The sequence below is a fragment of the Corythoichthys intestinalis genome, chromosome 16 (assembly GCF_030265065.1).
Source record: "Corythoichthys intestinalis isolate RoL2023-P3 chromosome 16, ASM3026506v1, whole genome shotgun sequence".
Classification (NCBI taxonomy): domain Eukaryota; kingdom Metazoa; phylum Chordata; class Actinopteri; order Syngnathiformes; family Syngnathidae; genus Corythoichthys; species Corythoichthys intestinalis.
In genome coordinates, this window is record NC_080410.1 from 20808190 (window position 1) to 20825755 (window position 17566).

Consider the following 17566-nt stretch of genomic DNA (forward strand, 5'->3'; position numbering starts at 1 on the left):
CCACAGAATTAAAAATGTTGTGCAGCTCAGTACAACCAGTTTATTTATATTTAGTTGAATAAATGTCACACGTTAACGGTAGCAAGCTGTAACACAATAGGTACTAGAGATTACAATTAGCACGGCATGTTTTACAATCATGAGTGCCTGCTGGGGTGACAAGAATTGTGTTTGTAGGGTGGAGCCATGATGCAGCACATCAGTGGAAAAAGCGCAAGAAATACGTTTTACAAGTTAAGAACATCAAATATTGAAGGGTACAATTTTGCATATATGCCAAATAAATAGACAATTATAAAATATCAGCTTGTATTAGATCCCCCAGATTCAGGATAAACAGGATGTTCTCTGCTACATTCAGTTATATACCAAAATCTTCAATCAGGGTGTGGCCAACAACTCATTTACATAATATATAAATAGTACACGAAATGTTCTTCGAAATGCAAATTCATATGGAATGCATGGGAGAGTAATTTTTAGCTGCTTGTATTTTTTGGACACTTGATGGGGTTTTTACCTCCCTCCTCTTCATGAAGCCACTTAAAAAAAACTATAAATGATTGTGACAAGCTACTCCACTCTCCTGTCATGTAAACTATTCTCAACAGTGATGGCAGATTCAATTACATAAAATCCAAGCTGGGCGCTTTTATGAGTATAGCTCTTCAAATTCCCTTTACAATAAAATCCTGGTATAAAAGGCAATGAGGGGCAAGAGTGTTTCACCCTAAAATAGCTGGAATGGAGTGATAGATAGGGAGGTAAGCAGAGGGTATCAGTTTAGCATCCTCCCGTTCCTGATGTGGAGGCTGCTGTCGCAGAAATGTTCTGGCCTTTTCCTTTGTGTCGCTGACCACCTCTTCTTCTTCCACCTCCTCCAGTCTTTGGCTGCAGGGAAAAGATGCCAAATGGAAGGAAAGCTTTGTTGAGCAAAAACTGATAATGCAGTTGTGTTTACTGATCATTCATGTTTTGCATTTTGGGCTTCATCTGAGGGGATCAATATTTCATTCATGCTGTATGTCATGCACGTATAACATATTTGACGATCAACTGACTTAATCTCCCACTCAGGATCACCACTGTCATGATGACCCATTTTACCTTGTTCTCCTTGTTGCCCTCCTTTAACTGAGGGTCCTCCTCCCCCTCTCCCTTATGAGCCAGCCACGCAAGCGAAGGAGAGGGGAAAGTATGACACATGATGTATGATACATTATTAATTGATGAATGAGATGTTTCACGAATAGAATAAGGGCACAGAAGAATTGACAAGTTAGAAAAGGAGTTCGCAGTGTACCGATAAGTTGATAATTGAAAGAAATTTAAGCACAGTCCCCTTTGGAATATTAATTTTTGTGGTCTATCTCACCTGTGTCACGCTTGTGCCTGTTGAGTGTGCTATCGTTATGCCCTCATCACTGGTTGTCGTGGTTCCGTCCTCTTTTCGGACTAGGATCTTTTTCGTGGATTGCATTTTTATCTGTGGAGGTTTGGAGTTTGACGGCAAATTATTGGTGGACTGAAGAAGCTGAAAAGAATGCGATAGGAAAGGTTTTTTTTTTTAATGGTGAAGGTGTGGATTATCTTCCTTGGTGGTAAGGACATTTGATTTTCTTGAAGCAATTTTTACAACTCAATGAGATTTTTTTACCGTACCTTTGTGATGGTCCCTACAGCCTTGGTGCGTCCCTCCCTGAACACCAGCCTCTGGTCACAGTGAAGATACTCAGGTGTCTTAATGAAGCGGAAGTGGACAGAGGCCTTGTCCCCTGTCCGTAAGCAGTCTCTATTCATGGACAATATGGTAGCAGTCTGCCTTATACTACCACAATGGACTGTGTGGAGATTAAAGCAAAACCGAAGGTAATCAACCTCTTTCAATAAAGTAGATTGCCTATATTACATGTGTAAGAACAGAAAAATCACAAAAAAATTGATTTATGTCAAACTGTCAGTTACCCACCCATAGCCTGGTATCGGGGTGATATCGTAGTTGGGTGATGTAGAACAAGAATCTCTGCCTCAAACTCCCAAGTGGCTTGTGGGTTCAACCTTGGGGACACCATAACCATGCCTTTCCTTATGGATGAACGCTTGATCTATATCAAACAGGAATATGGTGTAATGCTGTGAAAACATTCCCGATGTACAGTATTTGACTTCGCCTCAGTGATTACTATTACATGCTAGGTGATAAGGGTAGGCTACAAGGGTGTGTGTGGCCACTAGGTTGGTAGTGTTCTCCAACTTACCTTTTTGAGTGCAAAGGATGCAGTCTGACCACCTCGGACTTCCTTAACAGGCATTCTCTTGCGGTGGATTGACTTGACAGCAATGGATATGAAACTGCCCAAAGGGTCTGGCCCCAGTAACATGGAATCGTTCAGACGTATTAATCCACGTAAAGTAGTTCCTGATACGACTGTTCCAACTCCCTAACACACAATAAGAGTGGAGTCAGTTTTCTAGTACAAGTGGTGTACTGTGCCATAACCACATTTTCATAATTGGTTCAAAATGATTTGCATAAAACAATGAAAATGTGCTATTTCACAAGATACAATTAACGTGCATTAGTTGATGATATAACTACATTCAGAAACAGATTTTGCAATCTATGAGTTATTTGTGGGAAAATCAGAATTTCACTATTGGTGACATTTTTTCTTGTGGTGTGTGCCGAGTATTTTTTCCAAATTGATTAATTAATATGTGCCTTGACTCAATTGCAATTTTTCGACTGTCCCCCTTGAGGGTTAAAGCCCAGCAGTAAGAAACGAAAGTGTCAATTGGCATAGACACGCACTGGTACAGAGTAGGTGTCGTCAATCTGAAACTCAGCTGGCTGGTCATCTCTGTAGCACGTCCGTGATGAGAGCAGGTTGAGGAACATCTTGAGCAAATCCATGTTCTCTCCAGTCACATTTGAAATTTGAAAAATGGGACACATCCTACCGGAGGCACACAGTTAGTTACTGAAGGGAATTTGACTCTCACACTCACTCTGAATATGCCTTGCGACAGATTTTTGTACCTTTCAGAGCTAAAGTTGGATGCAGTGACTATGACATCATCCTTGTTCTGCACCAGGACAGGGATTTTTCTGCAGCCAGGGGACTTCAATAACCTCTGAAGCAGCTTTAACGTCTCTGTTGGGATCAACAAACACAAGAATGTCAGTTTTTACTCACCTTTCTTTATCCTAGACTTCTAGCAAGAGAATAATGACCAGGTTATTTTGCCCCAAGTACAGTAATAATCACTACCATTGGTAGATTCTACTAAACAGTGCCATGCAAAAGTATTTTCTACCCTTCTAATTTCCGGTGGGGTCGGTTCAGATTTTAATCCCGCAAAGACAACTCTTATACACTGTGTAAATGAAGTACGGCTGGCTGGCCAATAAATGGAAGGAAGGCTCTCAACATTTTGTCACTCACACAATAGCTGCTTTTTATGATGGCAGATAGTCTTTGAAACTCCGGTAAACACATTTGCAGAAAAGTGAGCAAGAAATGGCAAGCCACTCAACTGACCTTGCAGAATATTGGCTGGACACATGTCAATTTTTGTCACCACAACAAACACGGGCACATTGAGGGCTAAAGCCAGACCCAGATGCTCTTTGGTCATACCCACAATTCCTGCATTACTGCCAACCTGGAAAGAATGACGACGAAGATTAGGGTAAGCTTGCAATATTATAAAGCACTCTCAGACACCACTTCTCACCATAAGCATGCAAAAATCTGGTAGGTGTCCAGTCATTCCAAACACAGTTGTCTTGAGGTATTTCTCATGGCCAGCCAGATCAATGAAGGTGATCACTTTGGAGGACTTCTCGCAGATTTTGGTCCAATCCAGACTTCCTCCATGGCTATCTGGTTTGTTCACTACCTAAAAAGATATAGATTGGGCAATCTGAATTTTAATGCCAATTGAACAATATCCATTTGCGGTCAAAATCTTACACATCAAAAGCATCAATTGTAGTTCTAGACAAGGTTTGCTTCGCTCAACATGTCACAACTGACAACACTAATACCTCAAATCTATCCAGACGAGCACAGAGTTTGAAAAATTTCCATGTTCCTGCAAATGTTGCATGAATTTCATAACATGCATATAATTTTTAATTCTTCTCACTTTACAATTAAAAAGAAATGTTCCATTTGCAGGCTCTTTACAAGCACACGTGAATGCAACCGGTGGTGCTATAACCCAATGTAAGATAGGAATGAAGAATGGTGCACTGCATGAAGTGGCACTTCATCATAAAATGGGACTGAATGAATGTAATTCAAATCTGAATACAAATCTTTTCCTCCATGTAGGAAATTAGCGTTTCATGTACAAAACCATACATCTCACCTGACCCTCTTGGTCAAATCCGAGGATATCATTGCCCACACTGCTTGTCCTGCCGCTTTCCATTTCATGCTTATGTCTGAAGAGTTTCTGGCGAGCAAAACCTCTGCCGTTATCAAGTTCTCCATGTGTTAAGACTCCAAGAAGAGTACTCTTGCCAGCATCCACATTCCCTACCACTGCCACCCTAGGAGCAAAAAATGAAATGTCTCATAAATCTGACAAAACATTTTACATACAAAGCAGATCTGTTTCAGCCACTCACCGGACCTCCAGGAAGTCCAGCTCCCCGACACAACGACGTATCAAATAGTCACGTACCAAACCCTCTGCCTCAGTCCGTTCTCTGAGAGGAATCAGATCAGAGTCCAGCTGTGCACACATGGATCGCACAGTGGCCTCGGAAGCCTCCATGTCTTTTTCGTTGAGACCCCAATCACCACCATCTTCAACAAAGATAAGAGGAAAAAATATATTATGATATAAAATTGATTAATGTTATAGATTTATACAAAAGTCTATAAATTGACATTCAACATAAAATGTGTATCAACTGAGTGTTACCTGAACCAATCCCAACCACGTAGATGGTCTCTCCAGACCCCTCTTCCATCCTTTCCCTTAGCTGGCTAAGTAAGGAGTCATACTGCTCTCCATTTGGACTGACAAGGGCCAGCTTTTCATGTGATTAAGAGCAAACAAGAAAAATATGTGACCGATGTGGAGGTTTTAAGACAACTCTTTTTAACAAAAAATAGCAATTCATTTTTCTGAAGTACTAATTGTCAGGGGAAAAGGTGAATTTTCATGGGTTCGTGCACTCACAAATACAGCTGTCTCACTTCCCATGAAATATAAGCCAACATTTAACAGAGCCTTGTGTAATAATTTAATACAGCATAATAACTGCTAAAATTAAAACATCAAACCTTTGAATTCACTTTGAAAGCACTTTTACTGTTTAGCGATTTGAACAAAAGAATGGCTTCAATGTCAGGAGTCGATTCCTAAGTGATGCAACCATGTGCAAGGCTGCCACTGATATTTTGTGTTGAGTAATTTGACAGTTTCAGTCAATGGGATATTACAGCCACTCTCTTAACTTTACATCACTCAATATGCTGAACTCGTTTGACAAGAACAAATTCCTCAAAAAAATAAACAGGCATGTTTGTTTTGTGTGTTCCAATACAAGAGGTGATTTACGCTAAAATAACAGCAACATTTTGCCACGCTTCAATGTTTTCCAAACTGGTTTGAATATTAAAAAGTTGCAAAAGAAGTCTTTAAAAACCACACACACACAGCCAAACGTGGCAAAAGGTTGCAAACTGTACGTTTGCCTGAGGTGAGTTCCCAAATTACATGTTTACTGTACTCGTTTCATCAGCATGTGTTTATGCACTAACCTAGTCTTGTGTTGTTTGTTATTATTATCCACGTCACTTTCTGCCAGCTTCTGTGAAAACTTTAGATGACAGCATTTTGCAGGTAAAAGAAAATTATGTTAATTCTGTACTCTGCATTCATTTTACATGTAACGTGAGCTTTATGAACGTGATCATCAGCACAGCGCTGCAGCTTCCCTGCTAGCTATAGCCAATGCCGGCTATTTATCGCTATGCAAGCAAAGCGGAAAAAAAACGTTTTGTACCACGTTGTTCACGATACGTATACATGCCCTTAACATTAAACATAATGTACGGAAAAGCATATGCTTAGACATACATTTAATCCGAAATCTCATTCATTCTCGCATTAGCAGAGTGCTAACTAGGGCCTAGCTTCACCTTGCTAGTGAAGTCAATCCTTCGGTCCTCGGGCTCGCCGTTGACCACGTCCCCGTCCTCGTAAAACTCGTCCCCGGGGTCCTCCACGCATCCTCCCCGGTCAGGTGCGAATATACTAGCAGGGAGTAAAGCATCAGCAAGCGCAGAGCTCGACTCATGCGCCGACGCTGCCATAGATGCCATTTCTATACGCGAGTCGTGTTCTTGTTGATTTGGGTCAAGCTGTCCAGAATGATGTGATGACGGTTTGGTGTTAACGTCGTCCCACGGGAATTTACAGGACCGATAATCTTAATTTGGCAAACATTGCAAATGGAAAGACCGGGCTTGTTCTTTGTAAACTGACAGTTTGCTTTTCAACATAGCACGTCACCGCCCTGTTGATAATAATGAGGGAGGTGTGGGTGAATATGTTGCATGCTCGCCAATAGTCTCTCTAAACCTCTTGAATATGCGAGCAGAGGACCAATGCCGTGAAGGGGGGTCGAGCGTGTTTCCATAGCCTCCTCCTCTCATGGTTCCGACAGTTGTCAGTGTGCAATATGTGTGCAACCCCGGGCGTCATACGTGGACAAACCTGCCATTCAAAGTCTATTATTAAACACAAGGGCTAACCAGCAAATGATCATCATCAGCGTCAGTCACTTTATAACCATCAGGTGCTCTATTACAATCGACGTAAGCACACTGTGACGATGCGTAATCAGGCAGGTCCTCCAAGTGCTTCACCTTAATTTTTCTCTTCATCTCCAAACACTTTAGATCATCCGTCCAACTTTATTCAAATACACATCACACTTCATTCTCGAAACTATTGTTTTAATGTATGATCTGGAGGAAAAACTCGTGTAATTCATGAGGATCAGCATCAGGCATTTTTGAATATCAAATATCAGGAGTGATTCGATTTTGTTTTGCTCCTTCCCCAATGACAATAAATTCAGATTCTAGCAACCCTCTCGCATTCTTTATTAACTCATTGGCTGCCTTTGACAGTGATAGCTGTCCAAACCAATTCAAGGGGGGTGGGGGGTTGAGGCACCAAATTAATGTTTTTTATTCCATGCCATCCATTTTAAATGGTGATGAACCACTGTAATTTAAATTCACAGCGAAAGAACGTCTATCACTGTCATTGGCGATAAAACTTAATGCGTTTTTGCTTTTATCTGGCGACTGGTCATATCTTTCTGGTTAACTTTCTGTCCTTCACATCAAATTTCCTCTCAGCCCAGAGTAGGGGTCAGCAACCCACGGCTCCAGAGCCACATGTGGCTCTTTAGCGCTGCCGTAGTGGCTCCCCTGGGCTTTTTCAAAAATGTTTGAAAATGGAAAAAGATGGTGGAGGGAAATATATTTTTAGTTTTAATATGGTTTCTGTGGTAGTACAAACATGACACAAACATTCTTCTAATGCATTAATATTGTGATGAAGTTAAACTTGAGGTGGCATCATAAAACAGTAATCACGTGGTGCGTCATTCTCTATAGGATGCAATGCAGGGAAAATAAACATTACCTTATTTTCTGCACTTTAAGGCGCATCTGAGTAAAAGGTGCACCTTCAATGAATGGCCTATTTTAAAACTGTTTTCACGTATAGGGTGCACCGAATTAGAGCCTAGTTCGGGCCTAATAAAATCCAGTCTGACCCGACACGGCCCGCTGGTATTGAGGCCCGGCCCGGCCCGAGCCCGATCAATTAACTAGATTTGCAGGCCCGAGCCCGAAAAACCCGATTTTTTTTTTTTTAAATTTGTTGGAGTTACACGAAAAAAAAACAAAAACAGCAGCAGCAATTTATTTTCATTTCTTCGAGTTGGCAGAAAAAAAACGCAAGTTTTCTTAATGTTTAAATAGTTTACATACTGTATTTTTATGATCATTATAAAAGCATTTACACAACGAAATAACGCTGGGAAAGTTTAATATTTTTAAAAAAAATGTGGTTTTGCAGACACACAGAGGAGAAGATTCAAAAGGATCACATTTGTGTTGCTTTTGTGTGCATAAATAAAAGTGTCTTTCGTAACGATTTCACAGTTGTCAGAAAAAAAAAAGCAAGTTTACTCAATATTTAAATAGTCTACATATTTTTATGAGAATTATAAAAGCATTTACACAACGAAATAACGCTGGGAAAGTTTGTTAAATATATTTCTGCGTGTGTGGGATATTGTTCTCACATGGACGCACCTCTATGACAAGGAGAGGGAACAGCAGCAAAAAATATAAAACTACAAATGCTTTAAAATAAGATTATTTATTGTAATGACAACAATACCAAAAATAAATTATAAAGAAATAAAAATGAAATAAAAGCTTTTAAACTGCGGGCTGGCCTTGACTGCAGTCTGCAACTTGCGGCCTCATGTCCTGCTCTTTATTCCTGTGAAATAAGGGAAATAATTAGACCAGCTCGGACTAAAAATGGCGATTTGAACAGCAGGATATTATGGCTTACTTACAGTGTTTATAGTTTTTGGTTGTCGTCGTGCAGGAATAAGATTGCGTCCACTGTGGCAGGTTTCAGTAACGTTCTCCGCTGATCTATTGTGCGGCCTGCAGCGCTGAAAACTCTCACTGCTGCTGCTTCGTTACCTCGGCCGTGCGCAAGCGCTACAGCGGGAGGACAAGGAGAAAAAGCGGGCGGCGCCTCAGTGTTCATGTGCGTGCGTGCACAAGCAAAAGTGCAATACAGAGAGCCTGCTCTTCATTTTTTAAATATAATTTATTAGTCTGGCACGGCGGCCCGACCCAACCCGACCCGAACGTGAATGCTTAACATTTTGGGCCGGTCGGGTCGGGTTCGGGCACAAGATCTAACCTCTACACCAAATTAGAAGGCGCAGTAGTAGTAGTAGTAATAGTAGTAGTGGTTGGCATTGCATAATGCATCCATAAGATGGTCTGAGCTAAATGTAATGTCATGCCATGATTTACCAATACCAATCCATACTGTATATAAGGCACATCGGATTATAACGCACACTGTCGGCTTTTGAGAAAATTGAAGGCTTTCAGGTGCGCCTTATAGTGTGGAAAATGCGGTAATCATGAAAGCTCATTATGTATTTGCAGCCAACTTAGTCATTGTGATAGTAGGCTAATATAGCTAATATACAGTATATACACACAGCATGTGTTGCCTTCATTGTAAGGCATATGTATATAAGGCTTTTTTTTTTTTTGGCTCCAGACATTTTTTTTTTTTTTTTTTTTTTGCAATATGGCTTTTTCAACATTTTGGTTTGCTGACCCCTGGCCTAGAGTGATACCGTATGACCTGACCATTTTAAAATGAAAGAAACCTTACCTTAATAAAACCTTAATTAATAAAATAAAACCATTTACAAAAAGTGTACTTGCTGGCACTGGTGAACTCTGCCAGGACTACCGCAGGACTAGAAATGATACTCTCACATTTTAACTTGAGCAAAACGCCTTTTTTTATACCACACAAAATGTTCATGTCCATTAAAAAAACAAAAAGTGTCAAAGGTAGGTTTTATCATATTCGACAATACTCAATTGGCACAACATACTGTTCTGTTAGCTTGTGTTACAAAGGTCCCATTGTTCTTAGACCCTGTGACTTATTTTCCTGATGAAGATTAACATCTGCAAATATATAGTATGCATAGTTCACAATCAAGGAAAAAGTCAATACTGTGCAGTTAAACTTTTGTGCCATTCTTTTTTATTTTTTCAAAACTAACAGAATATTTGACAATCATTCATTTAATTAATCCAATTGGTCTTTTTGGTTAGTGGATTTAAGTCTATCCCAGCTGGCTTTGGCCAAGAAGCTAAGTACACCCTGGAATGGTGATGAATGGTGATCGGTCCATCGCAGGGCACAAACTGTATTGACAACTGTTCTCTCATATTCACATGTGTACAATTTATAATACGGCCTTCATCCATTGATGTTTTTGATTGGGGATGTGTCAGATTTTACCCATACCATGCATTATGAGAACATGCGAATTTCACAACAGGAATAGAGCCTAGATTCAACCCTTGGGTTTGACCCCCCTCGCCCTATAACCTAAACTGTAGACCTCTTAATCCACTGGCCAGGGGGAAATTATATTTTATATTAGGTAATCTCAATTTCTTAATATCATTAGGTTGTAACGAGGCAAATTATTGGCTTTTTTTTTTAGCTAAACTATGGCAAAGTTTCTTATTACTGTATGAATTTGATAACAATTGTGTACAACTCTTTGACCATCATCAATAAGAGGGTATCTTCAACATATTAAACTTATCTTTGTAGTGCAAAATAAAAATGTGACATTTATCAACAAGGAAAATTGTTCTGGTTATCTACAATGAAAACAACTAAGGAAAGCGGTGCCAACTATGATAACCTTTAGAACAAAATAAAAATCCATCAGGGCATCTATGATTTTTTTTTTTCTTCCATAAAGTAGTAATATAAATCAATGCCTTAAGTGGCTAATATTCTTACTGAGGTATATCTGCTGTGCCTTTCCAAAACAATAAAACAATGCTTCACATTGTTATTGAACTGCATCAATCTCAGCACACACTGGGTTAGACTGGAGTCACAACCCACTGCAAGATAGGCTGACTGTCATCTGATCCTGTTACAGGCCAAATACAGTTGGTGGGCTTTGCCACATTCAGCTGAGCTAAATATTTCAGTTGTCTCCTTGGTGACAAATTCATTTCTATTCTGGCCCGTCAGCTTGGAGACTCAATAGAATTACATACATTGTGACAGTATCATGTAATGTCAAGCAGTAATTAGCCTCAGTGCACTCGGTCCGCAGTTGCTTGTTAAAACTGTTATTAGTGGTTTCTAACCTTACTGTGAGCTCATTGGTCAGTGTCATCCAAAGCTTGAAGAGCTCTGGCTGCCTGGACTGTCACTGAAATGGAGCTACCTCCCACTCTCCATAAAACCTCATGAGGCTGCAGGGGTGAGGCCCTGCACTCATTACTTCTGCTTCTCAGTTGCTCGTCATCGTTGACCACATCTGAAGTCACAATGGCCGTAAGTAAAAGTCTCATTAGCTGGTAATAGAAGTCTTATTTTTTAGTTCATAACTAGTGAGTATGTATTGTTTTTGTTGTTGTTTTTTTAATGGCACAATAATTGACATGCGTAACAGGTACAGCACCAAGATACTTTAATTACTGGTCATTTCTATTCTGATCTTCTTTTTTCTTTTGGATAATGTATGTCCATCTTGTGTTACCTTTTTTGGCCAAACTATTCTTTGCAGTGCCTCCATGGATGTCTGCCAACTAATGACTGAATTCTCAGCTGCTTCTCAGTCAGCACTTAAACTTTGTGTGTTCCTCTTGCAATTGTCAGATTGCACTGCCACGTCAATGCTTGTTTGACCACTCTATCCATGTTTATTGAAAATTTAAAATGAATTTTAAAATAATAATAATAAAAAAAAGATCTTTTTAGACTCATGAACTAAGTTCAGCCTATAAATGTCTGCTTTTTTTATGGCTACTGCGCCAACCATGCGTCTGTCGTTCACTAGCTGAAAAAGCAGGCTTCCAATAAACTAAATAGTAAAGTTCAGTAATGCAGAGTCAGAACTGGACATTGGCTGTTTCCAGACATGACCCTTGCCTCACAAAGATCTAAATTTCTACTACTGATGTGCCAAATCTGTCACCACCGTGGGTCATCCTGAAGAAATGTGCTCCCTAGCTGTATTGCTGCTTAAATGATATTCAATGCAAGAGCTGTGTAAAAAACATGCCTTTACAATATAATCCATTTTAACTAACAAGCAAGAGAGAACTTTAGATAAATGTCCCCAGTGTTCATTGCACATTACATAGTCAATTAGCCAATTTGTAGTGTGTTAGTTTCCTCAAACTGTATTACAGTTCATAGGGGAACTTCATTACTAAACTTGCTTAGATGAATACCTATGTCACATATGCCAATGCCAATTGGGCACCATATTCTTTGTGAAGATCTGTTTTGTATCTGTTTAGTTTGCGCCTTGAAATTTACGATGAGACTATAGGGCCCATCGCCATTTGTTACGCACGCCCACTTCTCAGTTTGGACTAGTGTACGGAAAGAATGTTGCACACATACTTTTATACTCAGCCTGCTTTTCCTATCTTGGCTTTCCTTAAAATCAGTATACAGTTTTTCATTTTCCAATATCCTTCTAATCTGTAGCAAAGTTAAACTCAGTCTATCTGATTGAATCAAGCTTTTTAAACTTCAAATGGTTTTTGGTTGATAATCCTAAATTTAAATTACTTCCCTGATGTGAATGTACACTGCAATGCAATGTTGTAAATGAAAATATTCAAATCACTGCTGTATTTGTTTGTGCCTTCCTGTTACTATTGTCATATAATGCATCATTTTTAGAGTGATTTAAGGTCCTGCACTCATGTAGCACATTGTTGATAAGATTTATCCTAATCTTGACCCCACTGTTACTCCATACTGCCACATGCACAGGATCCTTTTTGCTACACTCAGCCTTTTCCACCTCGAAACATATCCTGGGACATTCTTACACCGTATACTGTAATATAATTACTTCCATAACGTTTTTAGCCTCTGCCAAGATGTGGTGTAGAAAGAAAAATGGGGTGGGGCAGGGCTTCATAGAACCTAGAGCTGTTCCTTGCGTAGTAGTTTCACAAAAGATCAGGAAATTTATAATTAAGGGTTGGACAGGATCGTTGACGTCACTTATTATGGACCTTATAGCAGATTGTGTACATTTATTTCATCATATGCTCAAATCTGTCTTGTTTCTACTGCACAGGGGATGGTTATAAGGAACATGTCATTCAAGGTTGGGCAGACCATGACAATTGTTGGAAAGCCTCTACCTGATGCTACTAAGTAAGTACTGACTTGTCATTTAAAGTGTGCCTTCAGGAAGTGATATAACTGTATATTAGTAAATGGACAAAGACAGCTTTGATTAAAGCTAAGGAGCTTCAGCACAGTTCACTGAGGTATCTCAATATTCTCTTTCTATATTTACATACTTGTGGCTGTGTTTTGCAGTTTTGCACTTAACGTTGGCCCAAACGAGAAGGACATTACCATGCACATCAACCCACGTTTCAACGCGCATGGAGATGAGAATGCAGTGGTCTGCAACTCTTACCAGGAAGGCAAATGGTGCGAGGAGCACCGAGAGGGAGGTTTTCCATTCCACCAAGGGGAGGAGTTTAAGGTGTGTAACCCCAGCCTTTAGATCTAATAGAAGTGGATGTAGGGCAATAGATCATTGCAGTTCATTACTTGCCAAACATTAAGGTTAACCTTAGTATATTATAGAGAACACTAGAGTGACCAATAAGGATTTAATGAAGGAAAATGATGAGTTAAAGTCTCGCAATTTACTATAGTTGTTAATGAAGGTGTTTATTTTTCCAACTATTGAAGTGTTCTATTAACTTTGAGCTGATGGTACCACTAAACTCCAAACAAGATAAACAAATTTTGTGCTTTCCATAGTAATATTCTCCTCTCCTTTCATAGATCACCATTTTGTTCACGCCCACGGAATTCCAGGTCACCCTTTCGGATGGCTCTCAAATCCATTTTCCCAACCGCATGGGCGCAGAAAAATACTCTTTCATCAGCTTCAATGGAGATGTTCGTGTCACCAGTTTTGAGATTAAATAAACCACAGTAAGAGTAGAATAATTCCTTAAAATTGGTGTTTGCGCCAGTGCTCATTTTACCCCTTAATTTGCTCAGACACATAGTTTTCTTTCTTACCAAATTTACCCAGCATTATAACTGATTTAGTTAGCACCTATTCAGTAATTTAGCTTCTTACATATCCAGACACTTCAGACATTGAGATGAATTGATATTCTGGACAGCAATAGTCACAATTTAGAAATGTATAAATGAATTATATAATTGACTCAAATGTAAACGTATCCAAAAAATGTTCTTTTTTTTTTTTTTTTTACATAGTTATAATGACAATCATGAAAGTTTACATTAACAAACATTCCAACTTGTGTCGATGCTTGCATTCAATAAGTATTAAAGCTGGGTGAAAACAAGGACTTTGGTGATTTTGTCCATTAACCGTTGTAAATTATGTAATGACCAAATCTATCCGCTAGATGTCAATATTGTTGCAAAAAAGGATTTGTTTTGACCGGTTATGATGAGCATTTAAATGAAAGCTAATTCATTGTCGTGAATAGAACTAATTCTATCTGGAGTTATATATTTTTCCCCCTGATACTTTCTCCCTGCATATACATTGCAATTGAAGTTCCGATGCTCATATGTAAGTGTAAGTTTCAAGATGCTTGACTATGCTTAATGTGGCTTTTTAAGATCATGATTATTTGGGGGAGTTTACAAAAACGGAAGATATCTCTATTCCATCCAACTATGTCCGATTTGAGTTCTAGACTGCGTGCAAGACATGTGCAAATGTTATTTTAATTTAACCTGATGTAACATTAGGCAATAACACTGATTTTAGAGTGGAAGGAGGCAGGAACCATCTGAGCATGTCAACAGGTTGCTAGGCTTTGAGCTATAATAAGTCAACCATCAGACCACTTTTTAGTACTGGAAATTTTATGTACACTTACTGTATTAAATAAAACCCTCAACTGCTTCACTAAAGAATGCACAATACCGTAAGTAGTGTTAATAAATGTTCATTCTTTTTGTAGTGGTTGTAAAACATTCAGACTGAAAAGTTTATATGTATATTTAGCACATCAATCAAAATGCATATTTACAATAAAATGCAATAAATCTATTGGATTTTTTGTGTGGATGTGCAATGATGCCCAGGTCCTAACTTGATTGACAGGATGTGTGTTTTTTTAATGTCCAAACACACTCCAATGTCAACACAATAAAGGTAGGATGTGAAAGATTGCGCTGTTCAAAGAAAAGCACACACCTTCTCAAAACATTACCCTGCGTAGTGTCACCTCATGGGTGTGTGAGTAAACGTAAAATGTGTGGACTAAAAATGATTCACCTCAGCTTACATAAAACCTATATTTAGCACCCTCATGACTTCAAATTTCAGCACCAAAGCTATCAGCCACATTGAGATGTGCGTGGGCCCATCATGGGCTCACTGCAGTGCTGCATCCACATCCTTGCTTTCTCTGCAAGGGTACTTTCGGATTAGTACCATATTAACACATACTGTATACATAATGTAGCCTGTTTGGTTGTAGGGCTGGTAAAATGTTAAATTGCGGAATATTTAATTAAGGACTAAAAGTATGTACAATTGTTCAATTGTTCCTCAAGTGGTTAGCATTTCTGCATAAATGTGAAGAGGCTTGGTATTCGACTCGTGCTTCCTCTTGATATCATCGAGATATAATCTGATAGAGGAATGCTGGCTACTGACAATACAATTCTGTGGTCAGCCCAAGGATCAGCTCTGAGGGATCAAGGTCAAAAGATCGGACTTTCAACTCTCACTCATGCTTCATGATATCCAGAAGGAGGCAATATTGACATCTGAATCCTTGTTTAACTACTGTGAGGTTTAACTTAACTGCCTTTTTCAAAGTAATTAGTTGATCAAGATTGATCGAGGCACGGATGTTAAATAAAGTTTTAGCAAAGCCACACCAGTTAAATAGCTTAAATCAGAGTCAATCATTTACTGTATATCAGCCAAGTATGTTGTAAACACAAGGAATTCATCTCCCAGTTACAACCATACCATAATTGCTAGGGAGAACTTACAGGTCACTGAAAGTGTTCCAAAAGTTGAATAACGTAGACATTCACTCATACTATACAAAATCACTGGCTAAGTAACGTTCACTGTTTGAGACTGATATTTTGTCTGTTAAGATACCACCAACTAAAACACATTTTAGCGGGGTGGTAAAGGTTTCTATTAGGATGGTGACGTGAAATTACTCTGAGTGTCATATCTGTTCTCAAGAACTTTCATCCTTGAGAGTCTGCTGTCATTGACCCAACCTGACACTGTATGTGTGCGAGCATATGTGTGTTGGGGGAGGTATAAGTATGCTGAACAACACAGGTGACCTTTTTTCTTGAAGCAAGCTTGTTCATATATTAATTGCCTGTCTTTAATGGAATTCTTTGCACTAAGATATGAAAAAAATCGAGACCAATTTGATGTCAACCTCATGTAAACGTCCCTTGTGTATTCTTTTAAAGAGCTCATCCATCTTTTAGAAGATGTGTAAATATAAAAGCTGAAACACAACAAAAGTTAATGCACTGATAATCCTTTTGTGTGACAAAGACATTATATGATATCATACATTACTTATGGTCAGGGGCGCCGTATAAGGGTGAAAAGTGAGACTGATTCTAAGGGCCCATGCCCTGATGGGGGCCCACAAAGAAAATTAAAATATTAGGTAATCATTTGCAAATTTAAATATTAGTCAATATCATTTTAATAGGAATAAAACAAAGGGTTTTGTTTTCTTGTTTTGTTTTTGGCAAAAAGTAAACACCCAGAGAGCATATTTATGCCAGGCCCCTCCCCCAAAATTGTCATTAAATGGTTTAGTCAGCTCTTCCTTCGATCAGACTGGGAGCATAGCGGTAGGCATTTACTTTTACACCACTCAATGACTCAAAGTGCGCGGAGCGCAGTACTACAGAAATGTTTTTAAAACTAAATCGGGTTTTCAAAATAGGGAAGGAAAGAAAAGCAAAACAGGAGAGGGGTAGAAAAGGCTAACTGGATGTGACAAAGTACTTCACAAAGGAAGGTTGGTGTCTTGTGTCAGTGTAGTGCTGAAAATTAACCTGTTATCTTAGCTTCGAACCGAGGTCCCAGCTCACTCCGTAAGAAATACGGGATTTTCCCGGCCTCAATGTACACCATGCACCTATTCAAAAACATGAATTCCAAATAATGACGGCATTTTTTGGTTTTTTTTTATTTAAAAAAATCGGCTTAAATCCACTTTGTCAAGAATTTATTGAATTTAGTCAGTCATCAATTGAATTTAGTTTGTTAACAAGGGACCTCGCTTCGGAGCTGTAGCCTATAGTGGAGATCGCAAATTTCCAGATGAGGTGAAGCCTACTCCATATTGAAACACTGTAATTGTTTGCTAGCTAGTGTTTGCTCAACTTTTAGCTTACATTTAATCTGTATAGCAGGCAAATCCTTAGCATTCTCTTCATACTAAAACAGTTGTATACTGTATACTGTAATGTATACTGTAGTGTAGTTAAGTTCAAACAAAACATTTATTCTAAGTCATTCATTAGGGTATTTGCTTTGAGAATATTTCTAATAAAAATATATTTAGATTGTAAAAGATGGCCTTCAGTATATTTCTTATAGATGATATCAGTCTATTCCAGACATGCCCAAAGTCCGGCCCGGGGGCCAAATGCAGCCGAAATGAGGCGA

The 17566-nt window shown here is 39.0% G+C and overlaps 2 protein-coding genes across 4 annotated transcripts; one reads left to right on the top strand and one right to left on the bottom strand.

Annotated features, from left to right (window-relative positions):
- Positions 1-8: 8 nt before the first annotated feature.
- Positions 9-6612, bottom strand: gtpbp1 (GTP binding protein 1). Of its 3 annotated transcripts, none has more exons than XM_057861568.1 (14): positions 6165-6612; positions 4939-5050; positions 4640-4820; positions 4378-4561; positions 3739-3903; positions 3543-3666; positions 3041-3155; positions 2813-2957; positions 2259-2441; positions 1970-2105; positions 1663-1841; positions 1376-1534; positions 1108-1158; positions 9-891 (listed from the first exon to the last, which is right to left on the bottom strand). In XM_057861568.1, exons 1-14 carry the CDS (start codon positions 6345-6347, stop codon positions 784-786), a joined length of 2025 nt encoding a protein of 674 aa, XP_057717551.1. In that variant the 5' UTR covers positions 6348-6612; the 3' UTR covers positions 9-783. The 3 variants fall into 3 exon arrangements, with proteins under 3 accessions (XP_057717551.1, XP_057717553.1, XP_057717552.1); XM_057861570.1 differs by lacking the exon at positions 6165-6612 and adding an exon at positions 5784-5948; XM_057861569.1 differs by lacking the exon at positions 1108-1158 and having other exon boundaries at positions 10-891; positions 6165-6605.
- Positions 5736-14225, top strand: LOC130932143 (beta-galactoside-binding lectin-like). The gene is made up of 5 exons (XM_057861571.1): positions 5736-5865; positions 11036-11190; positions 12959-13038; positions 13207-13378; positions 13687-14225. Exons 2-5 carry the CDS (start codon positions 11185-11187, stop codon positions 13831-13833), a joined length of 405 nt encoding a protein of 134 aa, XP_057717554.1. The 5' UTR covers positions 5736-5865; positions 11036-11184; the 3' UTR covers positions 13834-14225.
- Positions 14226-17566: the final 3341 nt, after the last annotated feature.

Bases quoted from the DNA above. Each gene is read 5' to 3' on its own strand.
- gtpbp1 (XM_057861568.1), bottom strand. From the start codon at position 6,347: ATGGCATCTATGGCAGCGTCGGCGCATGAGTCGAGCTCTGCGCTTGCT. The intron at 5,051-6,164 runs GTGAAGCTAGGC...TCACATGAAAAG, and splicing joins GGATTGACTTCACTAGCAAG to CTGGCCCTTGTCAGTCCAAA. The intron at 4,821-4,938 runs GTAACACTCAGT...TCTTTGTTGAAG, and splicing joins CGTGGTTGGGATTGGTTCAG to ATGGTGGTGATTGGGGTCTC.
- LOC130932143 (XM_057861571.1), top strand. The intron at 13,039-13,206 runs GTAAGTACTGAC...TGTGTTTTGCAG, and splicing joins CCTCTACCTGATGCTACTAA to TTTTGCACTTAACGTTGGCC. The intron at 13,379-13,686 runs GTGTGTAACCCC...CTCCTTTCATAG, and splicing joins ACCAAGGGGAGGAGTTTAAG to ATCACCATTTTGTTCACGCC.